Below are 21,754 nucleotides of genomic sequence, written 5' to 3' on the forward strand. Positions count from 1 at the left end.
TGGTCCGATACAAAGATGCGGGACCCATGGAGAAGGAGCCCGTCGTCGAGGTGCCACGGCTCCGAGAACTCGCCGGCCCGGAGCTGCTGGCCATCGGGCGCGGTCGCTGTTGCCCGCCTGATGTCATCCAGGAGGGCCAAGGTCGGCCCAGACAGGGCATGAACAGCCACAGTCGCCCCCTCCTCTGCATCTCGGCGAGACAGAGCGTCCGCCACGGTGTTCAGACGCCCCGGGCGGTACTCCACAGAGAAGTCGAAGCCGAAGGGCTTGCTGATCCATTGGTGCTGCGGAACGGTGGATAGGCGCTGATCAAGCAAAAATTTGAGACTGTAGTGGTCAGTACGAACCATAAAATGACGCCCCCACAAGTATGGACGCCAATGGCGCACTGCCTGCACCAGGCCGATCAGCTCCCGCTCATACGCTGCAAGCTTCAAGTGCTAGGCAGCAAAGGGCCTGCTGAAGTAGGCGAGGGGTCCCGCGCCCTGATGTAGGACAGCGCCGAACCCCGCACCCGACGCGTCGCAGTCGACGACAAAGGTCATGGCGAAGTCCGGCATCTGGAGAACGGCCTGTGGTCAAGGCGCTCTTGGGTGCCTCGAATGCTGCTGCTGCGTCGTCGTCCCATGCAAACGCGTCTCGCCGTAAGAGACGCGTGAGCGGTGCTGCGATGAGGCCGAAGTCCCGGATGAACTTCCGGTATAGCCCACGAGGCCCAAGAAGCCGCGGAGGCCCCGGGCGGAGCATGGTGTCGGCCATGCAGCAATGGCCGTGACCTTGTCGGCGTCCATGGCGACGCCGCCCTCGGAGATCACATGGCCTAGATAGGCCACCGACATCGCCCCAAATGAGCACTTGGAGCGCTTCAGGTGAAGATGATGTGCCCGCAGCGCATTGAGGACGATGTTGACGTGCTGCAGGTGCTCAGCCCACGAAGAGCTGTAGATCAAAATATCGTTGAAAAATACCAGCACGAACCTCCGTAGGTAGGGTTGGAGCACATCGTTCATCAAGGCCTGGAAAGTTGCTGGGGCGTTGGAGAGCCCAAACGGCATCACCAGGAACTCATAGTGGCCGTGATGCGTGCGGAAGGCAGTCTTGTCGATGTCGTCGGGATGCATCCGCACCTGATGATACCCGGAGCGCAGATCGAGCTTGGTGAAGAAGCGAGCGCCATGGAGCTCGTCAAGCAGCTCATCCACCACTGGAATCGGGAACTTGTCCTTGGAAGTCTTGGCGTTGAGGGTGCGTTAGTCGATGCAGAAGCGCCAAGACTTGTCCGCCTTCCGTACCAGCAAGACGGGTGCGGAGAACGGAGAGGTGCTCGGCCGGATGATGCCCTGGGCGAGCATGGCCGCACACTGTCGCTCCAGCTCGTCCTTCTGCAGCTGGGGATAGCGGTAGGGGCGCACCGCGACCGAGGCGGTGCCGACCAGCAGGTGGATGCGGTGGTCGTATGGGCGCACCAGTGGGAGCCCTGTGGGCTCGTCGAAGATGGCGCTCTGCTGCTGCAGCAGCAAGTCCATCAGCGGCTGCTGGGCGTCGGCGAAGAGTGCAGCGAGGTGCTGCTGTGGGACCGCCGCGTCGTGGCTGCGCATGCCCTGCCAAAGGACTCGTTTGCCCTCGCGCCAGAAGGACAGTGTCATGGCCTCGAAATCCCACAACATGGGACCCAAGGTCCGTAGGTAGTCGACGCCGAGGATGAAGTCGAAGCAGCCCAAGTCCAATCCGACGCACGTGATGGAAAAAGGCTCCGAGCCGATGCGGATGGGCACGTGGCGAGCAATGCCCTCGCAAGGCAGCCGGTCGCCATTGGCCACGATGACACGGAGCTGCTCACCGCCCGTCGGGGCGAGCCCTAGGCGGCGCATCGTCGCGCCATGGAGGAAGTTGTGCATGGAGCCGGTGTCGAGTAGCGCCAACAGCCGCTCCCCTTTAACCATCACCGGGAGTAGCATCGTATTGTCCGTGCGGATCCCTGCAAGTGCGTGTAGAGAGACCACGAGAGCATTAGCGGCCGCAGGCTCCTCGACGTCCGGAGCCTCAGGGTTGGCGACGTTATCCATCGCCGCGGCATCCCCCAGCCCGTCGTCGATGTAGTCGTCCGACTCGAGGTAGAAGAAACGTGGGCACACGTGGCCGCGGACGTAGGGCTCATCACAGTTGAAGCAAAGCCCTTGTCGACGCCGCTCCAGTTGCTCGGCCGGTGTGAGGCGGTGGAACTGGCGCACTGGGGGCGCCCCGTTTGCCGCTGCTGGTCCGCCCACTGGGGGGGGCAGGGGGTCTAGGTGGAGGAGCACCCACTCCTGGCACGCGCGGGGGAAAAGCAGGCCGCCGAGGAGGTCGGGCGCCCCGCTGGAGAGGTGCTGGAGGCATGGCCGCCGCGCGACGCTCGAATGCCCGGGCCAAATACATGGCGGTCTGAAGGTCGGGTGGATCCCGCATCTCCACATCCACCCGAATGTGCTTCGGTAGGCCGCCAACGTAGAGTTCGGCCTTCTGCTTTGTGGAGATGTCGCGCGCATGGCACAACACCGCCTGGAAGCGGTCAGAGAACTCCTGGACGGTGGAGTGGAAAGGTAGCCGCCCCAGCTCGGCCAATCTGGTACCGCGGACAGGCGGCCCGAAGCAGAGACGGCACAACTCCACGAAGCGATCCCAAGGAGGCATGCCCTCGTCTTGCTCGAGGGCATAGTACCATGTCTGTGCCGTCCCCTTGAGATGGTAGGAAGCCAGCCAGGTGCGGTCGGAGGCCGGTGTGCGCTAGCCCCTGAAAAACTGCTCACAGTGATTGAGCCAGTTCAGGGGGTCCTCGGAGCCATCGTACGTCGAGAACTCCAGCTTGTAGAACTTCGGGGGGTGGCGCCCATGATCACCCCCTGGTCGCCGCCTTGATTAGCACCCGCAGGGAAGCTGTCGATGGTTGGTGAGGCGATGGAGTGCGGCAGGAGGCTGCTGCCATGGAGGAGCGTGCCATCGACACCTCCATAGAGGGTGCCTGCTGCGAACGGCCCACCATGAGCGACGACAGCGCCCGTCGTCAGCGCCGGCGGTATGGACGCCCGCGGTGTCGTCGTGGAGTAGATTGGCTCTGTCATGGAACTGAGCGCCCATGCTAGAATCTGCGACGGCGACGGTGGAAAACGAATCTGTTGGATCGGAACATGTGTCGACGGCAGCGATACGGAGGTCGGTGGCGAGGGCAGTGCCGCGCTGGGCATCCCGTAGGGGTACGAGATGGCCGGGTAGGATGCGGCTGATGACGGCGGCGGAGGGGGTGGTGGTGGCTGTGTGGGCAGCGGCGGCGTGATGGTCAGCTGTCCCTGGAGGAGCGCCCGCAGCGTTTCCTGGACCTCCCGCATGCAGTGGCTGAGGTCCACGATGGCCGCCGTCATCTGTTCCGGCGAGAATACCGGGGCCGGCGCAGCCACCGATCCCAGCGGCAGCGACGGGGTCACCAACACGCCTGAAGTTGCGGGAGGCGCTGTGGTGGAGAGCGGCGCGGTGGAAATCGCCGGCGAAGGCGCAGCCGTGGAGGCAGCGGGGGAGGCCATGATCGGCAAGGTCTCTGGTACCAAGTTGATAGGACTTGATGCCCTACCAGCGTTACTGCGTAGGTTATAAGGGTGGAAGAGGGAAGGACGTGGTCTGTACTCTCGACGCCGGCGAGGGGCCGTGGCGGCGAGAGTGCGGCAGCTGCTGCTGCAGCCCTAGAACTCTCGTGGTGCTACAGTAGCGGCGGGACTGTTCATGCGACAACAACAGGAGGCGGCTAGGGTTAGGAAATCCCGGCTCCCTTCAGGAAGCCGGAAACAACTCTGTTTCTGCTTAATCCAATCTCAAAGTCTTTACAAGTATTTATACTTCTCTCTAATAATAATAGGAATAAATAAAATAACTATGGGCTTTTAGGCCCGTAGGCCCCCCCCCCCCCCCCTGGCCGGCAGCCCCTAGCCAGTAATGGGCCTACGCCTTGTATAATAGGTGCCGGTCATAACACTCTCAGAAAGCTAACTCAAGTGCAGCTTCAACAGCTCATTGACAAAATTGCAGACCAACTTCCCGGATGGAAAGCGGATCTGATGAATAGAGCAGGAAGAGCCATACAAGTTCAACACGTTCTTACTGCTATGATGATCTATGTGGCTACTGCCTTAGACTTTCCCCACTGGTTCTTAAAGGCAGTTGACAAGATCTGTAGGAGTTTCTTATGGCGAGGTAGGAAAGAAGCCAATGGAAGGCATTGTCTGATAGCATGGCCAAAGGTTAGTAGACCTAAGGAACTTGGAGGCCTTGGAATATTGGACCTGCAGCAATTTAGCTGGGCTCTCAGAGTAAGATGGTTGTCGCTGGGAAAAACAGAACCTGTGAGGCCATGGACGGCTTTCCCAGTCCCTGTTCATACCTGTGCCCAGTCTCTTTTTGCTACCGCTATAATTTCGGTTGTTGGTAATGGAGAAAACACAAAATTCTGGACAGACAGATGGTTGAATGGATGTTCCATTGAGGTGTTGGCCCCTCACCTATTTGCTTGTGTCCCCAAGAGGAGAGCCAACAAGAGAACTGTTCAGGAAGCCCTGACAAACAACAGATGGCTTGAAGACATCCAAAGCCACTATTCGGTGGCAGTTCTATCTGAGTTCCTTGACATTTGGGACCTGGTACAGGAGGTGGTGTTACAGCCAGATACTGAGGATGTTCATAAATGGCGCTTTGAGGTCTCGGGTAAGTTCTCCACCATATCAGCTTATGAGGCCTTCTTCAATGGGTCCACTTATTTTGCACCAAGTAACCTGATTTGGGAAACCTGGGCTCCAAGGAAATGCAAATTTTTCCTATGGCTAGTGGCCCACAACCGTTGCTGGACAGTGGACAGGCTGGCACGCTGTGGCCTTTCCCATCCGGATCACTGCCACTTTGTGACGAGGAAGATGAGACGATTAACCATCTACTCTCGGCATGTGTCTTCGCTCGGCAGCTTTGGCATCAACTATGGAGATTTTTTGGGATTCTGGACGTCACACCCCAAACGGACAGTAACAATTTCTTTTTACGGTAGCAGCAAGCGAATGATCGAATGTGCAATGGTGTGTGGGATGGTTTCAACTCCTTGGTCGTTTTAGGGGCATGGACCCTTTGGAAAGAGAGGAATAATAATGTGATGTTCAATGGGATCACCCCTAGAGTGGACAGAACCTTCCTACTGGCGTGGGAGGAATCTGAACTCTGGGTGCTTGCAGGTGCGAAAGGACTTGGTGCCGTGGTTACCACTAGGCCCCCTGTCCAGTAATTGGGAGTTGGTCCAGCTGGTCAACATATCTGTCTTTGGCGCAAATGTAAAAGTATAGCCCGGTGATCACGGGAAAGTGGTGTAGGCGTGTGCGCTGCGTATGGCCATTTTGGCCTAACTCTTCTTCTCTTAATATGATATGCCGTCCTGCATATTCGAGAAAAACAATTGCTACTTCACAGGTGTAGTAGTGTAGTAGCACACTGTGGCCTCCCTACCCCTTCAGTCCCCTTTATAGCCAAACTCCACATAAATTCTGCTTGCGTAGACAATCGGGGACTAACTGTCCTGCTTGCTGAGCGTTTGGCCGCTTGCTGCTGCTGCGCTGGTCCTCATGTTGTGGGCTGTATGCTCCTTTCCACGCCTCTGCAGCCCAACAAACTTTGCCAGCCAACCGCGTGACCTGTGGACTGCATGTCCAGCTACCCAAAAGAACCATGCATTTAGTCCAATTTTCTTTCCCCTTTTTGCTTTCTATATATATGTTTTCTTATTTGTAGCTCTCTACTTTTATTTTCTCAAGTATTTTGTGACAATAAAAGAATAATATTCTCTGACAACTAAAATGTGAAATGGAAAGTACTTAGGGGCATAAAGCAACTCACTACTCATCAGGCAGCAACACACAAGCAACAACACAAGCCTTCTGGTAGTTCACATACTAACAACCTATAAAGGACAGGTGTGGAAAGGGCCGACCAAGCCTTGCAATGCCCCTGTTTAACTTTAACATGAGGACTGGGTTGTCACTTTCCAAAATGTATACCACTTACCAAAATATGTTCCACTTACCTAGCAAAATTATGAGTGTTCTTTTACTGCTACTCAAAAATAGACATTGCCTCACTGAGTGATTTCAATTCATCTTGGCAGTTGTCCACCTTAACCCTCTTCAATACTTGTCTAACCTCCCTGCTTGCTGTTGTGCGTGGAACATCTATTGTTACTGCCCTCATGTTTGATATGAAACTGGAATGTGGAAGAGTTGTTTTTTTGCTGCTCTGAGTAATTGCTTGGTTGAAGTTTTGTGTGATGAACTCAAACACAGGAAGCCTTACCTTACCTGTGACAGGGAAAAAAGTATTAAGAAGTGAAGTTCTATTGTCTAGAAGGTTGGTGAACAAAAGAGTATTACCTACTTTGCTGTAGAGGTAGTCTTCCCTTAATCTTTTAATGGTTCCTCCTGACCCTGTAGGTCTGCAAGCATCTCTGTAGCTTCTCATGGCTTTGTAGGCTTTCTGAACTTACACCCCTTCTAGTTGTGTGTCCGCTTGTTGCAATAGCTGCAGTGTAGATTGACTCATCTCTTGTGGATATCTTATTGCCATATTCTTGTAGATGATATTAGGAGTCATCCCATTAGAAGGATAGAGGTTGCTCTCCTCCTTTACTCTTCTGCAGTTATTCTACTTTGTAGATGGAATGGAAAAATTTCCAATAAGGCCATATATACTCATATAGCATATGTACTTTTCAAATGTCAAGTATTTGTTTACCGCATTAATTTAAAGTTATAAACTCACATTTGACTTTACTTTTTGTGAAGCTCGGTTGGAGGCAATGACATTATCGAATCCCCCAAAGTGTATCATTCACAATGGAACTTGTCTGCTACATTGTTCTCGTCGCATGCTGCAAATTTTGTCCTTGGAATTGTCGCAAGTGGATGGTGGTTTAGTAGAGTTGTATGGATACATAGCAGTGCAGGATCAGCTGGATCCATTGCTTAATTATGTTGTCAATTTTAGCAGGGATGATCCCATCGTTGTGGAACAGGTGCACATCCATACTCATCTACAATTATTTCATGGATTATGTCTACCTTACAATCTTTAGTATTAAGGCTTGTCCACTAAGTGCGTGTTTGGTTCGGGGACATAGTAGGATGGGACGGACCAAACCCAGTCCTTTTAAGGATGGAACCGTCCCTGCCTTTCGTTTGTTTGAGGGGATGGGACGGTCCCTGTTTTTTTTGTTTGGTTTAAGGATGCGAAAATTTGGATCACACATCTGACTGTGGGGTCCACCTGTCAGCCTCTATTATTTTTTTCCTTCTTCCTTCTCTCTCCTCATCTAGTTCTCCCTTTAGGCCATGGCCGCCGCCCTCCATGGTTCTTTCTCCCAACACCCTCCAGACCACAGCCGCTGCCTAGCACTCCACGCAACAGCCTTGCCAGCAGCCTCGCTTCTGCGGCTGGTGTCATCAGCCCGTGCCCTCACCTCACGTCCATAAATACACTCGCCCGTCGATGCCCTTGCCTGTGTCTGATTTTGGGCTCGCCCGCGGCTAGCCTCGCCCCTCTGCCTGAGTGTTGCTGCCCAATGCCAACGCCCCCTGCGGCCCTCGCTGCCGCTTTCCGTCTGCCCACGCGCTTGCGCCAACAGCTCATAGGTATCAAGAGGGATGTCATCTGCCGCACCACAAAAACCGGGCTTGCCCCATCCCATTCCCCATGGTTCTCCGAACCATACACACAAAGCTCCCTGGGCAGTATTGGTGGCAGTTTACCCACATGTCCTATTAGGTGGATGCTACAACATGGTCAAAACTGCATAGAAATAGGATTAGTATAACGTTGTTCCATAGATCTATGTTGTTTTATAGCTTCCATGTAATATTTTGTCTTAGCTACATAAAAAATGCTTTCGTGATTAATCTGTTTAAAATGCTAGAATAGTAGTGCAATACTTTCGATTGTATAAGCCGCTACTATCTTCGCCCAAGGTGTATTCTGATTTTGAAAAGTTATCAAGCCGGGTTTAAGCCCCCGTTCGCGTACCCTTAAACCCGACTTGATCCGCTTCTTTTTTCATCCGGAACAGTGTTTTTCTCTCACAAATTCCTCCAGATTCCTCCAAAATTCCTCCAAGCGAACGGGGCCTTAGTATTTTAAATTTTGACAAAAAAAAAATAGTCAAAATATACGCATATTAAGTGTACAAAAGTTGCAAAAAATAGTTAAACTATATGATGTTGATTTTTTAGCAATCGACAATATTTTTAGAGATATCAAAAGGTCCAAGTCTACTTTTGAAGACTTTGTCCTTCTAAGACACCTTACATTGATGGACGAAAGGAGTGCTATATTATGAAGTGATGATTTATTATGAGAACAGATTTAAATTTTGAAACTTTGGGAGCGACATGTATTACAAAAAAAAATCATACCAGAAGTAGTTTTGGACTATTGGCTGCTGCTTAGTACAACACATTGATTTTGTTTTGTTTATAGGCATATGCAGATGCATAACATTAATGATCCCATCACTACATAAGTCTTTTCTTTTCATTTTACACATGCTTGTGTTTATTTGGGATTTGAAACAAAATCAAATGAATAACGTGGTCCAGTTCCCCTCTCCATTGTTAGAGAATGCAACTCCATCTATTCCAAAGCTCCAAAGGGGAAACGTGTAGAAGTACACTGTGAGGTTAGGAACATGTGAAACAATATGAACATGAAAACAAGAGGTAGAGAGGGTGCCACGACTAGCTACGAGAAGAGACATGCCATCAGCGGTCTGAACAATGAGAGGCGGATTGGGAGATCACATTGACAACAAATGACTCAAATCAGGAATCATATGAAAGGACACACCAGAGTCAAGGAACCACTTCTATGAGATACCTGGGTGAGGAGGAAGGGTAGAACCAGAAGCCTGAGCAGTTGTCACATGTGCTAAGAGATGACATCGACAACAAATGACTCAAATCAGAAATCATATGAAAGGACACATCAGAGTCAAGGAACCACTTTTATGAGATACCTGGGTGAGGAGGAAGGGTAGAACCAGAAGCCTAAGTAGTTGTCACGTGTGCTAAGGTCTGCGTTGCGATAGTAAGGTGCGGAATAGGTCAAGGACCTCCTACTTAGTGACAGACACCGAGCGAGGGTCCTGCGAAGTGGTGGAATGACTAGCCTTGAGGAACGCTTACCACGTTGCAACAGTCCTTGTTGTTAGCACAATGTAATTATAGTAGGCTGATGTATTTATGGTAGGCTACCATTGATTGATTGTGCCCATATTTATGGTGGGCTACCCTTGATTGATTGTGCCTGTAATCTTGCCTGTGTGGTTGGCTGCATGCTACACCGGGGCTATATGCACACCTGTACAATGATATGAATGACATTGCATTCTAATCACGTTTACATGGTATCAATCGCGATTACGATCCGCTACTCTTCCTCAACCCTCGCCAGCCGCCGATCCGATCGCTGCCCCCGCCGCTGACATGTTCCTCACCGTCCTTGGCAAATATGCCCTGACTCGCCACGTTCTCAATGACGAGGCCTTCCCCTCGCGCCCGGCATGGGTGCAGGCAGATTGCATCGTCTTGACGTGGATCTATGGCACTGTCTCCAACGATCTGCAACAGTCCCTGATGATGCGGTAGCGACCCGCTCGCGGTGCCTGGTGCTACCTCGAGGACGAGTTCCTCGGCCAGCGGGAGTCCCGCGCGCTCCTCGAAACGCAGTTCCGCAACTTCTGCCAAGACGCCCTGAGCATCACCGACTACTGTCGCCATCTCAAGTCGATGGCCACCTCTCTCGCCGAGTTCGGTGACCCCATCGGCGATCGGCAGCTGGTGCTCACGCTCCTCCGTGGCTTGAGTGGCAAGTTCCGCCATATGGTGTCCATCCTCAAGATGCATCGCCCGTTCCCGATGTTTGCAGAGGCCCGGACACCTCCTGCTGCAGGAGATGGAGATCGACGCCCGGCCACCATCGCCGCCATCCGCTCTCATTGCTGCCACTCCGCGCCCGACGGTGCCCAGGGCACCAGCGCCTCCACGCCCGGGGACATTCCCCCCTGCGCGCCCTCCTGGTGCACCCACTGGTGGCCAGCGCAACGGTCGCCGTCGCGGACGCGGTGGACGCGACAGCCCATCAGCGCCCCCTGGTGGTGCGGCCCCAGGCGTGCACGATGGCATGCACCCGTCCTTCGCGCACCCGTGGGCCGACACCGTATAGATGTGGCCCTACGACCGGTCTGGGCGCCCTCCACCGGCACCTCCGGCGTTCACCGCCATTCGTCAGCATGGTGGTTTCGGTGGCCATATGGTGGTACCTACAGCCCTCCGCCTCCTCAGTACGGCCCGTCCTTCGGGAGCGCCGGCTCGTACTACAGGGGAGCCGCGCCTCCACCACTGGCACTGCCGGCCTTCCAGGCGCCCTCACCGGCCCACCAGGTCACTCCAGCGGCGCCCTGGAATCCTACCCACGGGGGCTCATGGCATCAGGACTCCCTGGCGCACTCCTTCAACACCATGACGCTCCACCCGTCGGCTCCATCACCCGAGTGGTACGCCGATTCAGGGGCTGGTTCCCACATGACCGCGGACGCTGGTAAACTCTCTACCATTTCCCTACCTTTTTCATCTACTCCTTCATCTATCGTTGTGGGAAATGGTGCACTACTTCCTGTCACTGCCACTGGATCACACACTTTTTCTTTCCCGGGTCACAATCTTGCTCTTAACGATGTTTTGGTGTCTCCCAACATTATTAAGAATCTGATTTCTATCCATCGTTTTACCACCGATAATAACTGTTCCATCGAATTTGATCCTTTTGGTCTTTCTGTGAAGGACTTGCACACCAGGAACGTGATTGCCAGGTGCAATAGCTCTAGCGACCTCTACCTGTTCTACCCCACCTCCACCAGCGCCACCGCGTTCCTCGCCACTCCCACTTCCCTTTGGCATCGTCGTCTCGGGCATCTTGGGCGTGAAGCTCTGTCCAAACTTATCAGTTCCGGTGTTATTTCTTGTAATAAGGATGATCTAGACCACATATGTCATGCGTGCCAACTTGGTCGTCATGTGCGTCTTCCTTTCAGTTCCTCCAGCTCTCGGGCTGTTCATAATTTTGATTTAATACACTGTGATCTTTGGACATCTCCTATTGTTAGTGTGTCAGGCTATAAGTATTACCTTGTTATTCTTGATGACTGCTCACACTATATGTGGACCTTTCCTCTTCGCCTCAAACCCGAGACTTTTTCTGTTCTTACTATTTTTTTTTTGCTCATATTCGCATGCAGTTCGGCACCACCATCAAGAGCATCCAGTGCGACAATGGCCGAGAATTCGACAATTCTCAAGCTCGCCCATTCTTCCTCTCCCACGGTGTTGCACTCCGCATGTCGTGTCCATATACATCCCAACAAAACGGAAAAGCGGAACGTTCTATTCGCACCATAAATAACATTATGCGTTCCCTTTTGTTTCAGGCGAGCCTCCCTCTGGTTTACTGGGTTGTGGCCCTTCACACTGCGACATATCTTGTGAACCGGCTCCCCACTAAAACCCTCGCTTTTTTGACCCCTCACACCTCTCTTTATTCCACTCAGCCCTCTTACGCCCATCTTCGGGTTTTCGACTGTGCCTGCTATCCCAACACGTCATCCACGGCACCTCACAAACTCGCCCCCCCCCCCCCCCCGGAACACAAGGGCTATCGGTGTCTTGAACTCCAATCCAATCGCATTCTCATCTCTCGACATGTCATTTTTGATGAATCTTTTTTCCTTTCTCTGCCATGTCCACCATGCCCATGGCATCCTCCGCCCTGGATTTTTTAGTTGATGAACATGATTTTACCACTCCCTTCCCTGGAGCCCGTGCTGTGCTTGCAGGTCTTCCACCGTCAGCTGCCGCCGTGCCGCATGCTGTGCATGGCCCTGTGCACGTGCGTGGCCCTGTAGCCGCACCTGCAGGTTCATCACCATCGGTGCATGGCCCTGTGCACGTGCATGGTCCTGTAGCCGCTCCGGAGCATGCCCCTGTGCCGCAGTCACTTGGGCCACTACTACCTAGTTCTACTGTGCTGCCCCAGCCGACCAGCGCTGCTGCCCCTGTGCATCCCGCACAGGCTATTGCCAGCCGCGCTGGCACCTCGTCCTCCACGGCGCCTCCGAGTGCTGCCGGTTCTGCTGCCCCTGACGCTCGTGCGCAGGTTGTTGCCAGCGGCACCGGCTGCACTGCTGCCACCAGGCCGATCTCCATCACCCTAGTCACCAATGTGCATTCCATGTGCACACGTGGCAAGTCTGGCATTGCGCATCCCGTGGATCTTCTAAACCTCCACGTTGTGCCCATGTCGCCATTGCCGCGCTCTGTTCGGGATGCTTTGTTAGATCCCAATTGGCGTGCTGCTATGCAAGCTGAGTATGATGCACTTCTCGCCAATGACACCTGGAGTCTTGTTCCTCAGCCCCCTGGCGTCAATCTGGTAACCGGCAAGTGGATTTATCGTCATAAGCTGCTCGCCGATGGTTCTCTTGATCGCTACAAGGCTCGCTGGGTTCTACGGGGTTCACACAGCGCCCCAATATTGATTATGACGAAACTTTCAGTCCAGTGGTCAAGCCAGCGACAGTTCGGGTGGTTCTGTCCTTGGCCATCTCTCAGCATTGGCCCATTCATCAGCTTGATGACAAGAATGCGTTTTTACATGGCACTCTGACATAGACAGTCTACTGTGTCCAACCTTCCGGTTTCGTTGACTCGTCCTGTCCGGATTTTGTCTGTCGACTCAACAAATCTCTTTATGGTCTGAAGCAGGCTCCTCGTGCTTGGCATACCAGGTTTGCCACACACCTCCTGTCCCTTAGGTTTGTTGAGGCCAAGTCAGATACTTCGTTGTTTACATATCATCGGGGCTCCGACACCGCCTATCTGCTATTATATGTTGATGACATTGTTCTCACTGCCTCCTCAGTTGGGTTTCTTCAACATATCATTGCCGCCTTACAACGTGAGTTTGCTATGACAGACATGGGCCAGCTTCATCATTTTCTTGGTGTTTCCGTCGCACACTGTGACGATGGTTTATTCCTCCCTCAGCGGCAGTACACTCTAGATATTTTGGAGCGCGCTGGGATGAGTGCTTGCAAGCCTTGCAGCACCCCCGTCGACCTGCACTCCAAATTGTCCGCAGATGGTCCTCCAGTTGCTGACTCCACACACTACCGTAGTTTAGCTGGTGCTCTCTAGTATCTGACATTCACTCGTCCCGACATTGCCTATGCCGTCCAGCAGATCTGTCTCTATATGCATGATCCTCGAGAGCCACATCTTGCTGCTCTCAAACGGATCTTACGCTACTTACAGGGCACTCTGTCACTTGGCTTGACTCTGCGCCCCTCGTCACCTACTGAGCTTGTTGTCTATACTGATGCTGACTGGACCGGCTGCCCCGACACTCGCCGATCGACCTCTGGCTATGCAGTGTTCCTCGGGGATAATCTGGTGTCCTGGTCCTCCAAGCGTCAACACGGTCTCCCGGTCGAGTGTAGAGGCCGAGTATCGCGCTGTGGCAAATGGTGTCGCTGAAGCTTCTTGACTGCGTCAGTTACTCATGGAGCTTCGCCACCCACCTCGCCGAGCCACGTTGGTCTATTGTGATAACATTAGTGTTGTCTACCTCCACCAACCCAGTCCAACATCAGCGCACGAAGCATGTTGAGATTGATCTCCATTTTGTTCGGGAGCGAGTCGCCCTTGGCCAAGTTCGGGTTCTTCATGTCCCAACGACATCTCAGTACACCGACGTCTTCACCAAGGGTCTCCCAACCTCTGTGTTTCAGGAGTTTCGATCCAGCCTGAACGTTCGTTGTGCTCCCGTTCCGACTGCGGGAGAGTGTTAGCACAATGTAATTATAGTAGGCTAATGTATTTATGGTAGGCTACCCTTGATTGATTGTGCCTGTATTTATAGTAGGCTACCCTTGATTGATTGTGCCTGTAATCTTGCCTGTGTGGTTGGCTGCATGCTACCCCGGCTATATGTACACCTGTACAATGATATGAATGACAATGTATTCTAATCACGTTTACACTTATCATGGCCAAGTTTGTCAGTTGTCACAATAACCACAACGACAGGAGAGGAGGCCACCACCACCACCACCATGAAGGACTAGGAAGACCGTGGAGACGAGGACACCGTACCAATGTAACACCCCACATCCAAATATGCTTATGATCGAACTCCTTATGTGGAACGGGCCTACATATCGTATTACTTCTACATTTTCGATCTCACTTTGTGTAAAAGGATTAACCTGGAGATGCTAAGCTTGTAGCGACGTCACCCTCATATAACTTCCAGGGTGGTAGTAGACCCACCAACTACAACGCCACCTAGGCCAACTACAACACCACCTGGGCCAACTACTAGCTTATTATAACTGGGGCATTGCAACCGTGGGAGGTGTGGTAGCCATAATGAAGGTGCATCTCAACCGCAGCTCAGGCAATGCCTCGTTAAGTGATGGCTGTGGACGACGACGAGTCAACGACTCTACAACTCCTCCCATGATGAAGTTGAGAGAAACTCGTGAAGACAAAGAGTCCCTTTTGTTTTGGTGATGGTCACAACATCTGCAAGTGCTAACACCTCATAACTCGGCACCCAACTTTTCCAAACAATGCCAGACAACCGAAATCTGGCAGTGACTGCGATGCTGAGCCTCCCCAATAACAAGGTACACTGCCTTGTTACGAATCTCGTAACTATGAAGAAGGTGATCCCACATCAAGTGTTAAGTGGTGAGATCTCTGAGGGACATCGAGAGCTGAACGTCAATGTTCGCAACAAGATGGCCTTCACACAGGCCTCCTCACACAACCAGATCTTGTAGACAGCACGATCGGACTGGGAGGCATCTATCTCAGCCTCAAAACAGCTCAAGCAAGCCACTCTGGATGTCATCGGTTACATCTAGTGAGTACGTGGGCGGTATGGGAAGAGTAGGATTTGGCGGACATGTTTGCTCACCGGTGAGGTAGCCCCATAGCTATTGCTCGCCCATGTGAACCCTTCATGTGGAAGAAAACTCCCTTCAATTAGTTTCGTTGAAAACGATTGGGCACAGAGGAATAGGGATAGCACCTGGTTGGGCGGACAAAGCCATGAAGTCTACTGCCTTTTTTTTCCTTATTTTTTCTTCTCTTCTTTCATGCATAAAAGCAGCAGAACATGGACGTCAGGTAGAACTCACTGGAGCGGAATAGGCAGCAGGGTCGAGCGCGAGCTCAGCTGTCGATGCGGGGCCACGGCCCACGGGTGCACAGTTGCGTGAAGCAGGACCGTGGATGAGCGTCCGCACGGGGCTGTAGAGAGCGTGGCCGTGGCACATCGAGAAGCCGCGAGAATGGGGATGGACGAGAGAGAAGAAAGGTGGAGTTGCACAGCAACCTCTGTTACCATGTTAGAGAATGCAAGCCCATCTATTCCAAAGCCTCAAAGTGTAGAAGTACAAAGTGCAAAGAGCATCCTATAGTCTAGGTAAATACACACCGGTAGAGAACAGAGCTTTACTCCTGGTGGAGAACCCCCTCTAGTCCTGGTTCCCTACCCGGGAGCAAGCATCCGGGACTAAAGGGGGTCCTTTAGTCCCGGGTCAGGAACCGGGATTAAAGGAGAACCTTTAGTCTCGGTTCGTACTACCAACCGGGACTAAAGGTGCCTCCTGACATGCCACGATGGCCGGCACCTTTAGTCCCAGTTGGTAATACGAACCGGGACTAAAGGTTTTTTTTTCTTTTTTCTTTTCTTTTCATTTTTTTGTTTTCTTTTCAAAATAGGTTTTCGAAGTCGTATTGTACGCTGCTAATTATACATTTATACGTGCGTATAGTATGTTTCGGTTCAAGCACAATGAATGTATTAAATCACACAATTCAAGCATAGAAATATAATATATATATATATATATATATATATATATATGCATGCATGCATGCATCATATATATATTTACATGCATGCATGCATATGTGTATTTTACATTATATTATTTTATGTGCATATATTACAAAAAGATTGCATTACAGTTGTTGTGATATAACAAGTTTTCTCTCATCCTCTAGCTTGGTTTCCATGGCAGTGTTGGGTCGGAGTAGAACTCGTCCATGGAATCGATGACCTGCTCATTAAAAAATCCGGCTATAGACTCTTGAATTGCTTTGATTTGGTCTTGCCGTATGACCTTTTCCTCCAACCATCAAGTCTACAGGTTTGAATTAAAGAAAAATAAATTAATATATGTACATATATATATATATATATAAAGACATAGTAACACAATCAAGAATAATAATTAAATGAATATATAGTGTATTTTTAACGTACTTTGAGTCTCTCTGTAGGAGTTCTTTGGGAGACCACCTTGATAAACTTGCAAACATAGTAACCACAGTAATTGTTTCCCTGTTCCTGCCTCAGACACCACTTTACGAGAAAAAGATTTGTCATCCAATCTGGTGATCCGGTGAAAGCTATATGTTTAATTAATAAAGATGATGCGATTTAGGAGACTTACTTTCAAAGGGATTACATTCAGTGGCGCTTTGCATTTTCCCATGTGTTGCTTCTCAATAAAGGTTTTCTAAACACTGCCCAATAAAAAATTTGCCACGTCATCAGATATAGTTAATCATCATGTTTGTGTGTATATATAGTTGCTAGAGATACCGAAATTACCTCTGGATAATATCTATCATATCTTGGTAGTCTTGTTGTGGTTTTCTCATCGAGTCATAGATTATCAAGTGACTTTTCACCAGATCGATGTCTATCAATATCCAGTGATTGCTGCATGTGTTTATAGGATATAACGCATAACACTCATTAATTAACTAGAATCAACATATGAGCCATTAAAGATGATCGACATTATTAACACTCACTTGAAGTTGTAGGGAAAGAGTATATCCTTCTTGTGGCGTTGGTTCACTAAGAAGTTCATGAGGTTACTCTCTGACTCAGACTTCCAATTAGTCTTTAGAGTAACTGGGTCTTTGAATACTATATGGGGATCAACAAAACCAATTTCATTGCAGCATTCCTTTCTGAGCTCTGTCATTGTAAATCTGCATATATATAGTACTTGTTAGGATAATTTATATGCATATACACACATATGATGAGTTTAATAATAGATCGAAAGAATTATTACTTACAGGCAATAGCAGCTAATGATAACTTTATCCAGAGAGGTCAGGTGGCATAGTTGATGAAATTCTGTAAAGTCAACATACATAACATCATCGCCACGGAACCAATGTTCATCTCTAATTCTGACACCAACGCAGAAGTCTCCACCTGTAGACGCCTGCATGTACCACTTGTTTAGCAGGTACATTTGCGTCCCCAGATCAGATAAGGCTTGAGGGTTGTATAGACTCTGGCCTAGTATAAATTTTTTCTTCTAAATATCAACCTCCGCCGCACTCTCAATGTTTCCATCACCAAACATCTGGTAAAGGTCGAGACCAGTCTCATCAATAAATTCACCAAGGTGATCCAAATCGACATCCGGAGGTATGTTTGCCTGATGCATTAATCCTAAATTCGAACCATATTCATTACCAACAACTAGCGGGGGGACTGATTGGTGCGCTTGTTGTCCGAGTTGGGCAACTCCTTTCCCTGCCCGCTTCTTTTTCTATGCCGCCTCAATTGACTTGGTGAGAGTACGGTCATAGTCCGATAATGTTGATTTGGACGACTTACGAGATTCCCGCTGTTGTTGCTGGTAAGAAGCCACCCTTTTTCTTAGAATATCTGGAGCTACGAAGAAGTACGGTTTCTCTGGATTTCTCCTTGCTTCTTGATTCTTTTTAAGTTTGTCATAGAATCTATACATATCTTTTTTATATGCATCAGTTCCTTCTTCCTTCTCTTCAGATATTATTTTGGGAATAGCCCTTGGTTTCACGGTGGCTTTCTTTGCCGGCGGGGACTGGTTCTTCGTTTGCGGGGCTGGCCTCTTGCTAGGCTTCTTGGTAGGTGGGGGCGGGGGAGGCATTGGAGACCTCCTTGGAGGTGTTGGCAGCGGCGTTGGAGACCTCCTTGGAGGTGGCGGCTGCGGCGTTGGAGACCTCCTTGGAGATGGTGTGGATGCAGCCTTGCCTTCCAACACAATGTCATCGTACAGAGCACTATGATGATCTGGCGATTGAACAATTAGATTTAGGTTGGGGGAGGATCTGCTACAAAAAAAAGAATGACATATTATTATGAGCAGATTGTTAATTATTTAAGCCAATATAAATTAATGATGTAGTGTTTTCATCCGCACGTACCTATGATGAGGTAGTTCAGGAGGAGGTGGAGCCGACATCCCGGGAATGATGATGTAGCGCTTGCGCCATAGAATGAATGTCTTCTCTGCTTCTCCTAGAGTCTTCTCGCCATCACCTCCAGGAATGTCAAGAGGCAAATCACTAAAACCTTTTTCAGCTTTATCTACCGAGATAGTAGCATATCCTTCTTGGATTATATTCCCATGAATCCTTGGTGTCTTGGTTCGGTCGATAGGATTAACAAGACTGATAGCCACCTTGATTGTGGAATTCTCCTTCGGAATGTGTAGCTCACACGATGTACAAGGTTCAGTGACGTCATCCACAGGGAAGCGCAGTCCTGTGTCCCCTTGATTTGGTATCTCCGTGGAAGCGCAGCTGCTTTTCAACTAAACAGATTGGCTAATGTTGATTCCTGGCTCTGATGCCTGCTTGCTTGCACTCACTGCTATTTGCACTTGCCTTCTGATTTCCTCCTGCATTCTTGCTTCAAGGTTTTTTTCCCGCTCCTGTGCTTCACACACCGCTTCCTCCAACCTCTGGAGCCACTGTGCCTCTTCTTCCTTCTTTCTCTGGTGGCTTCTGTAGGAAGGTCTATCCTGAGGGAATCCATGCTCCCACGAGACACTTTCTTTGCCTCTAGTTCGGCCACCATGTTCAATAGTCCCGATGGCGTATGTCAGCTCATCCTTCTCTCTGTTGGGCCTGAACGCACCACTAGCAGTAGCTCTCTGAGCATAAAACAATCTTTCTGCTGCTTCTTGCAGTCTTGCGCCATAAACGCACTTCCCTGTCTCCTGGTCCAGTGTTCCCTCATGAGCGAAAAACCAATTCTTTGCACATTCTCCCCACTCAAGTGATTCTGGTCTGATACCCTTGGTAAGAAGGTCTGCTTCTATTTTGTTCCACTTCTTAATGGCAGTCGGGTAGCCACCCGATTCCAAGTTATGGTGGTATGTCTTCTGTTGGGCATTACGTTGGTTCTTTATCACCCGACTCACACCCTCTTCCGAAGTCTTGTACTGTATAAACTCATCCCAATAGGGCCTCTGCTTTGAGATCGGGCCTAGGACAGTAAAATCTGGTGCTATGTTCTTCTTGACATACGTCGTGTATAGGTGTTTCTTCCAAGTCTGAAACTGGGTGGCCATCTTCTTCATTGCCCAATCCCTAACTCGCTCCTTCAATTCATCACCATCTATTTGGAGCGTGAAATGTACCAAGACATCTTTCCAAATTAATGTCTTGTCACGATCGGAGACAAAACTGATATGAGGAGCATTGGTCTTCTTCTTCCATTCACGGGTACTGATCGGGAGCCAGTCTCGTACAAGGTAACCACAGTGGTGCACGAATTTCATTTTATTCGGCCCCCCGGTTCTCCTATATCCATATTGAACTCCGAGAAGATGAAGCGGCCCTCCAATGGCTTTTTGGGACCTCGAACATTTTTACTCTTCGTTGTAGTTGTTGATGTCGATCCAGAGGGCTACAAAACATAAACATTATTTTTAATGTCATGAGCACACATAAGACATATGATAATATATATAGCTAATAATAAAAAATATATACTTGGCCAATATGTTGTTGCTCATTTTGTTCAAGAGCTAAGTACTGACTCCCGTCATCTGCATCCTCTTGCACGTTATTTTTAGCACCATCATCGCTGGCAACTTGAGTGCCAGTGTTGATCAAATTCATCATCAACTCCTCCTCATCCATGTTTCTCGGTTCGGCCATCTAGCTTCAAAAAACAAAACCAATATATAGTACGTCAAATCTTTGCTTACATGCGTAAAATCTGCGAACAATATGCATTATTAAATCTTGCCCCTCGGCCACGGACGCAATTCGCCACACTAGGGCGAACTGCGTCGGTACTAGGGCGAATTAGGGCTATACATAAATGGCCGAGGGCGAATTGCGTCGGTGACTAGGGCGAACCACGTCGGTGACATCAACAGCGCGGTTTGCCCTGGTGTGATTGTTTAGCGTTAACGATAATGATAATACGAATGTTGATCGACTAGGCCGCGAGAGAGGGTGGTGTGACAAGAGTGGCGGTGCTCCACTCCGCCGTATATATGTCTGTACACATGGGTGAACGAGGGCGGCGGTGCTCCGCCATATACATAGAAATGCATGGGCGAACGAGGGCGGCGGTGCTCCGCGATGTATATATACATGCATATGAATACAAATGACGTATATATACGTGTCGGCGCGGTGGCCGGTGTGCTGACGACGACGACATGAGACGAGCCAGTGTGCTGACGACGACGACGTGAGGCGGGCCGGGGCAGTGTTGGTGCATGATGTTGTGATCCTATGTACCATGTGAACCATGTAGTCATTCATCATATGAGAAAATTCTATGCTGATAATGTAAGTATAAGTCATTATGAAATGTAAGTATATGTGTCTTATTGCTAATATAACCATTACTATTTCCAAAATGATAAGAATTTATTTTCTTCTTCTACAGGCACAGTACTTCTCTGATGCGATGATATAAAGTTTGAAGATAGTCTTTCCGAAAAAATATGTAATGCTCATATTACTTTAGCAACATTAATATATTATATCTGTATTCAAAGTTCATAAATGAAGAAACGTTGAAGTTTTCCTTCATTTTTATATGATATTTGCGTATATAAAATCTAGGACATTTGTAATTTACTTTAGAACATCTATATTCGGTATCACAGCAAAATATAACATTTTTTGTTTGTGCAGATTTTATTTGCTGTAACGTTTTAACTACTTCGCGCATGCCAAAACTGTCTGGTTTGTTGTCAGAAAAATACTTTGACAGTTTTGCTTATTTCATTCATTCCTTGACAGTTTCGAACCGCTAGGAAAATTCCAGTCCCAATAGTGTTCATCGAAACAACTACGAATAATTGAACCAGAATAAATAAGATTGTTGCCCATATCAACATACGATCATTAGCTAGTGATGTTTCCAAACATAATACTCGATCCACCGTCTGAGAATGTACGTAGCTATAGAGAGACGAACTGATCACCTCGGCGGGCGCGGTGGAGGGGCCACGGGCGCGCGTGGAGGAGGGCCACGGGCGCGCATGGTGGAGGCCGCACGAGGAAGAAGAGGGCGGCGGTGTCACGGAAGACGAACGGATGGCGGCGCGAGGAAGAAGAGGGCGGCGGTGTCACGGATTAAGACGAACAGATGGCGGCGCGAGGAAGAAGAGGGTGGCGGTGTTCGATGAGGAAGAAGAGGAGCAGATCGATCTGCGCCAGGCGCTGGTGGTTATATACCAGGGAGATTTACTCCCGGTGCTAGCCACCAGCCGGGAGTAAAGGTCCTTTACTCTCGGTGCGTATTACCAACCGAGAGT

General features: G+C 49.9%; 2 protein-coding genes across 2 annotated transcripts in view; one reads left to right on the top strand and one right to left on the bottom strand.

The window, feature by feature from the left end:
• LOC136495826 (uncharacterized) overlaps positions 1-21,754 on the top strand; it is a 36,241-nt gene that overhangs the window by 7,523 nt on the left and 6,964 nt on the right. The window contains exon 3 of the mRNA XM_066491643.1: positions 6,837-7,066. Coding sequence (XP_066347740.1) covers positions 6,851-7,066 — 216 coding nt within the window. The 5' untranslated portion in view covers positions 6,837-6,850. The remainder of the gene's footprint in view (positions 1-6,836; positions 7,067-21,754) is intronic.
• On the bottom strand, positions 1,251-2,453 carry LOC136495824 (uncharacterized). The gene has a single exon (XM_066491642.1). The coding sequence runs from the start codon at positions 2,451-2,453 to the stop codon at positions 1,251-1,253; it is 1,203 nt and encodes a 400-aa protein (XP_066347739.1).

This window comes from Miscanthus floridulus, chromosome 12, assembly GCF_019320115.1.
Source record: "Miscanthus floridulus cultivar M001 chromosome 12, ASM1932011v1, whole genome shotgun sequence".
In the NCBI taxonomy this organism is placed as follows: Eukaryota; Viridiplantae; Streptophyta; class Magnoliopsida; order Poales; family Poaceae; genus Miscanthus; species Miscanthus floridulus.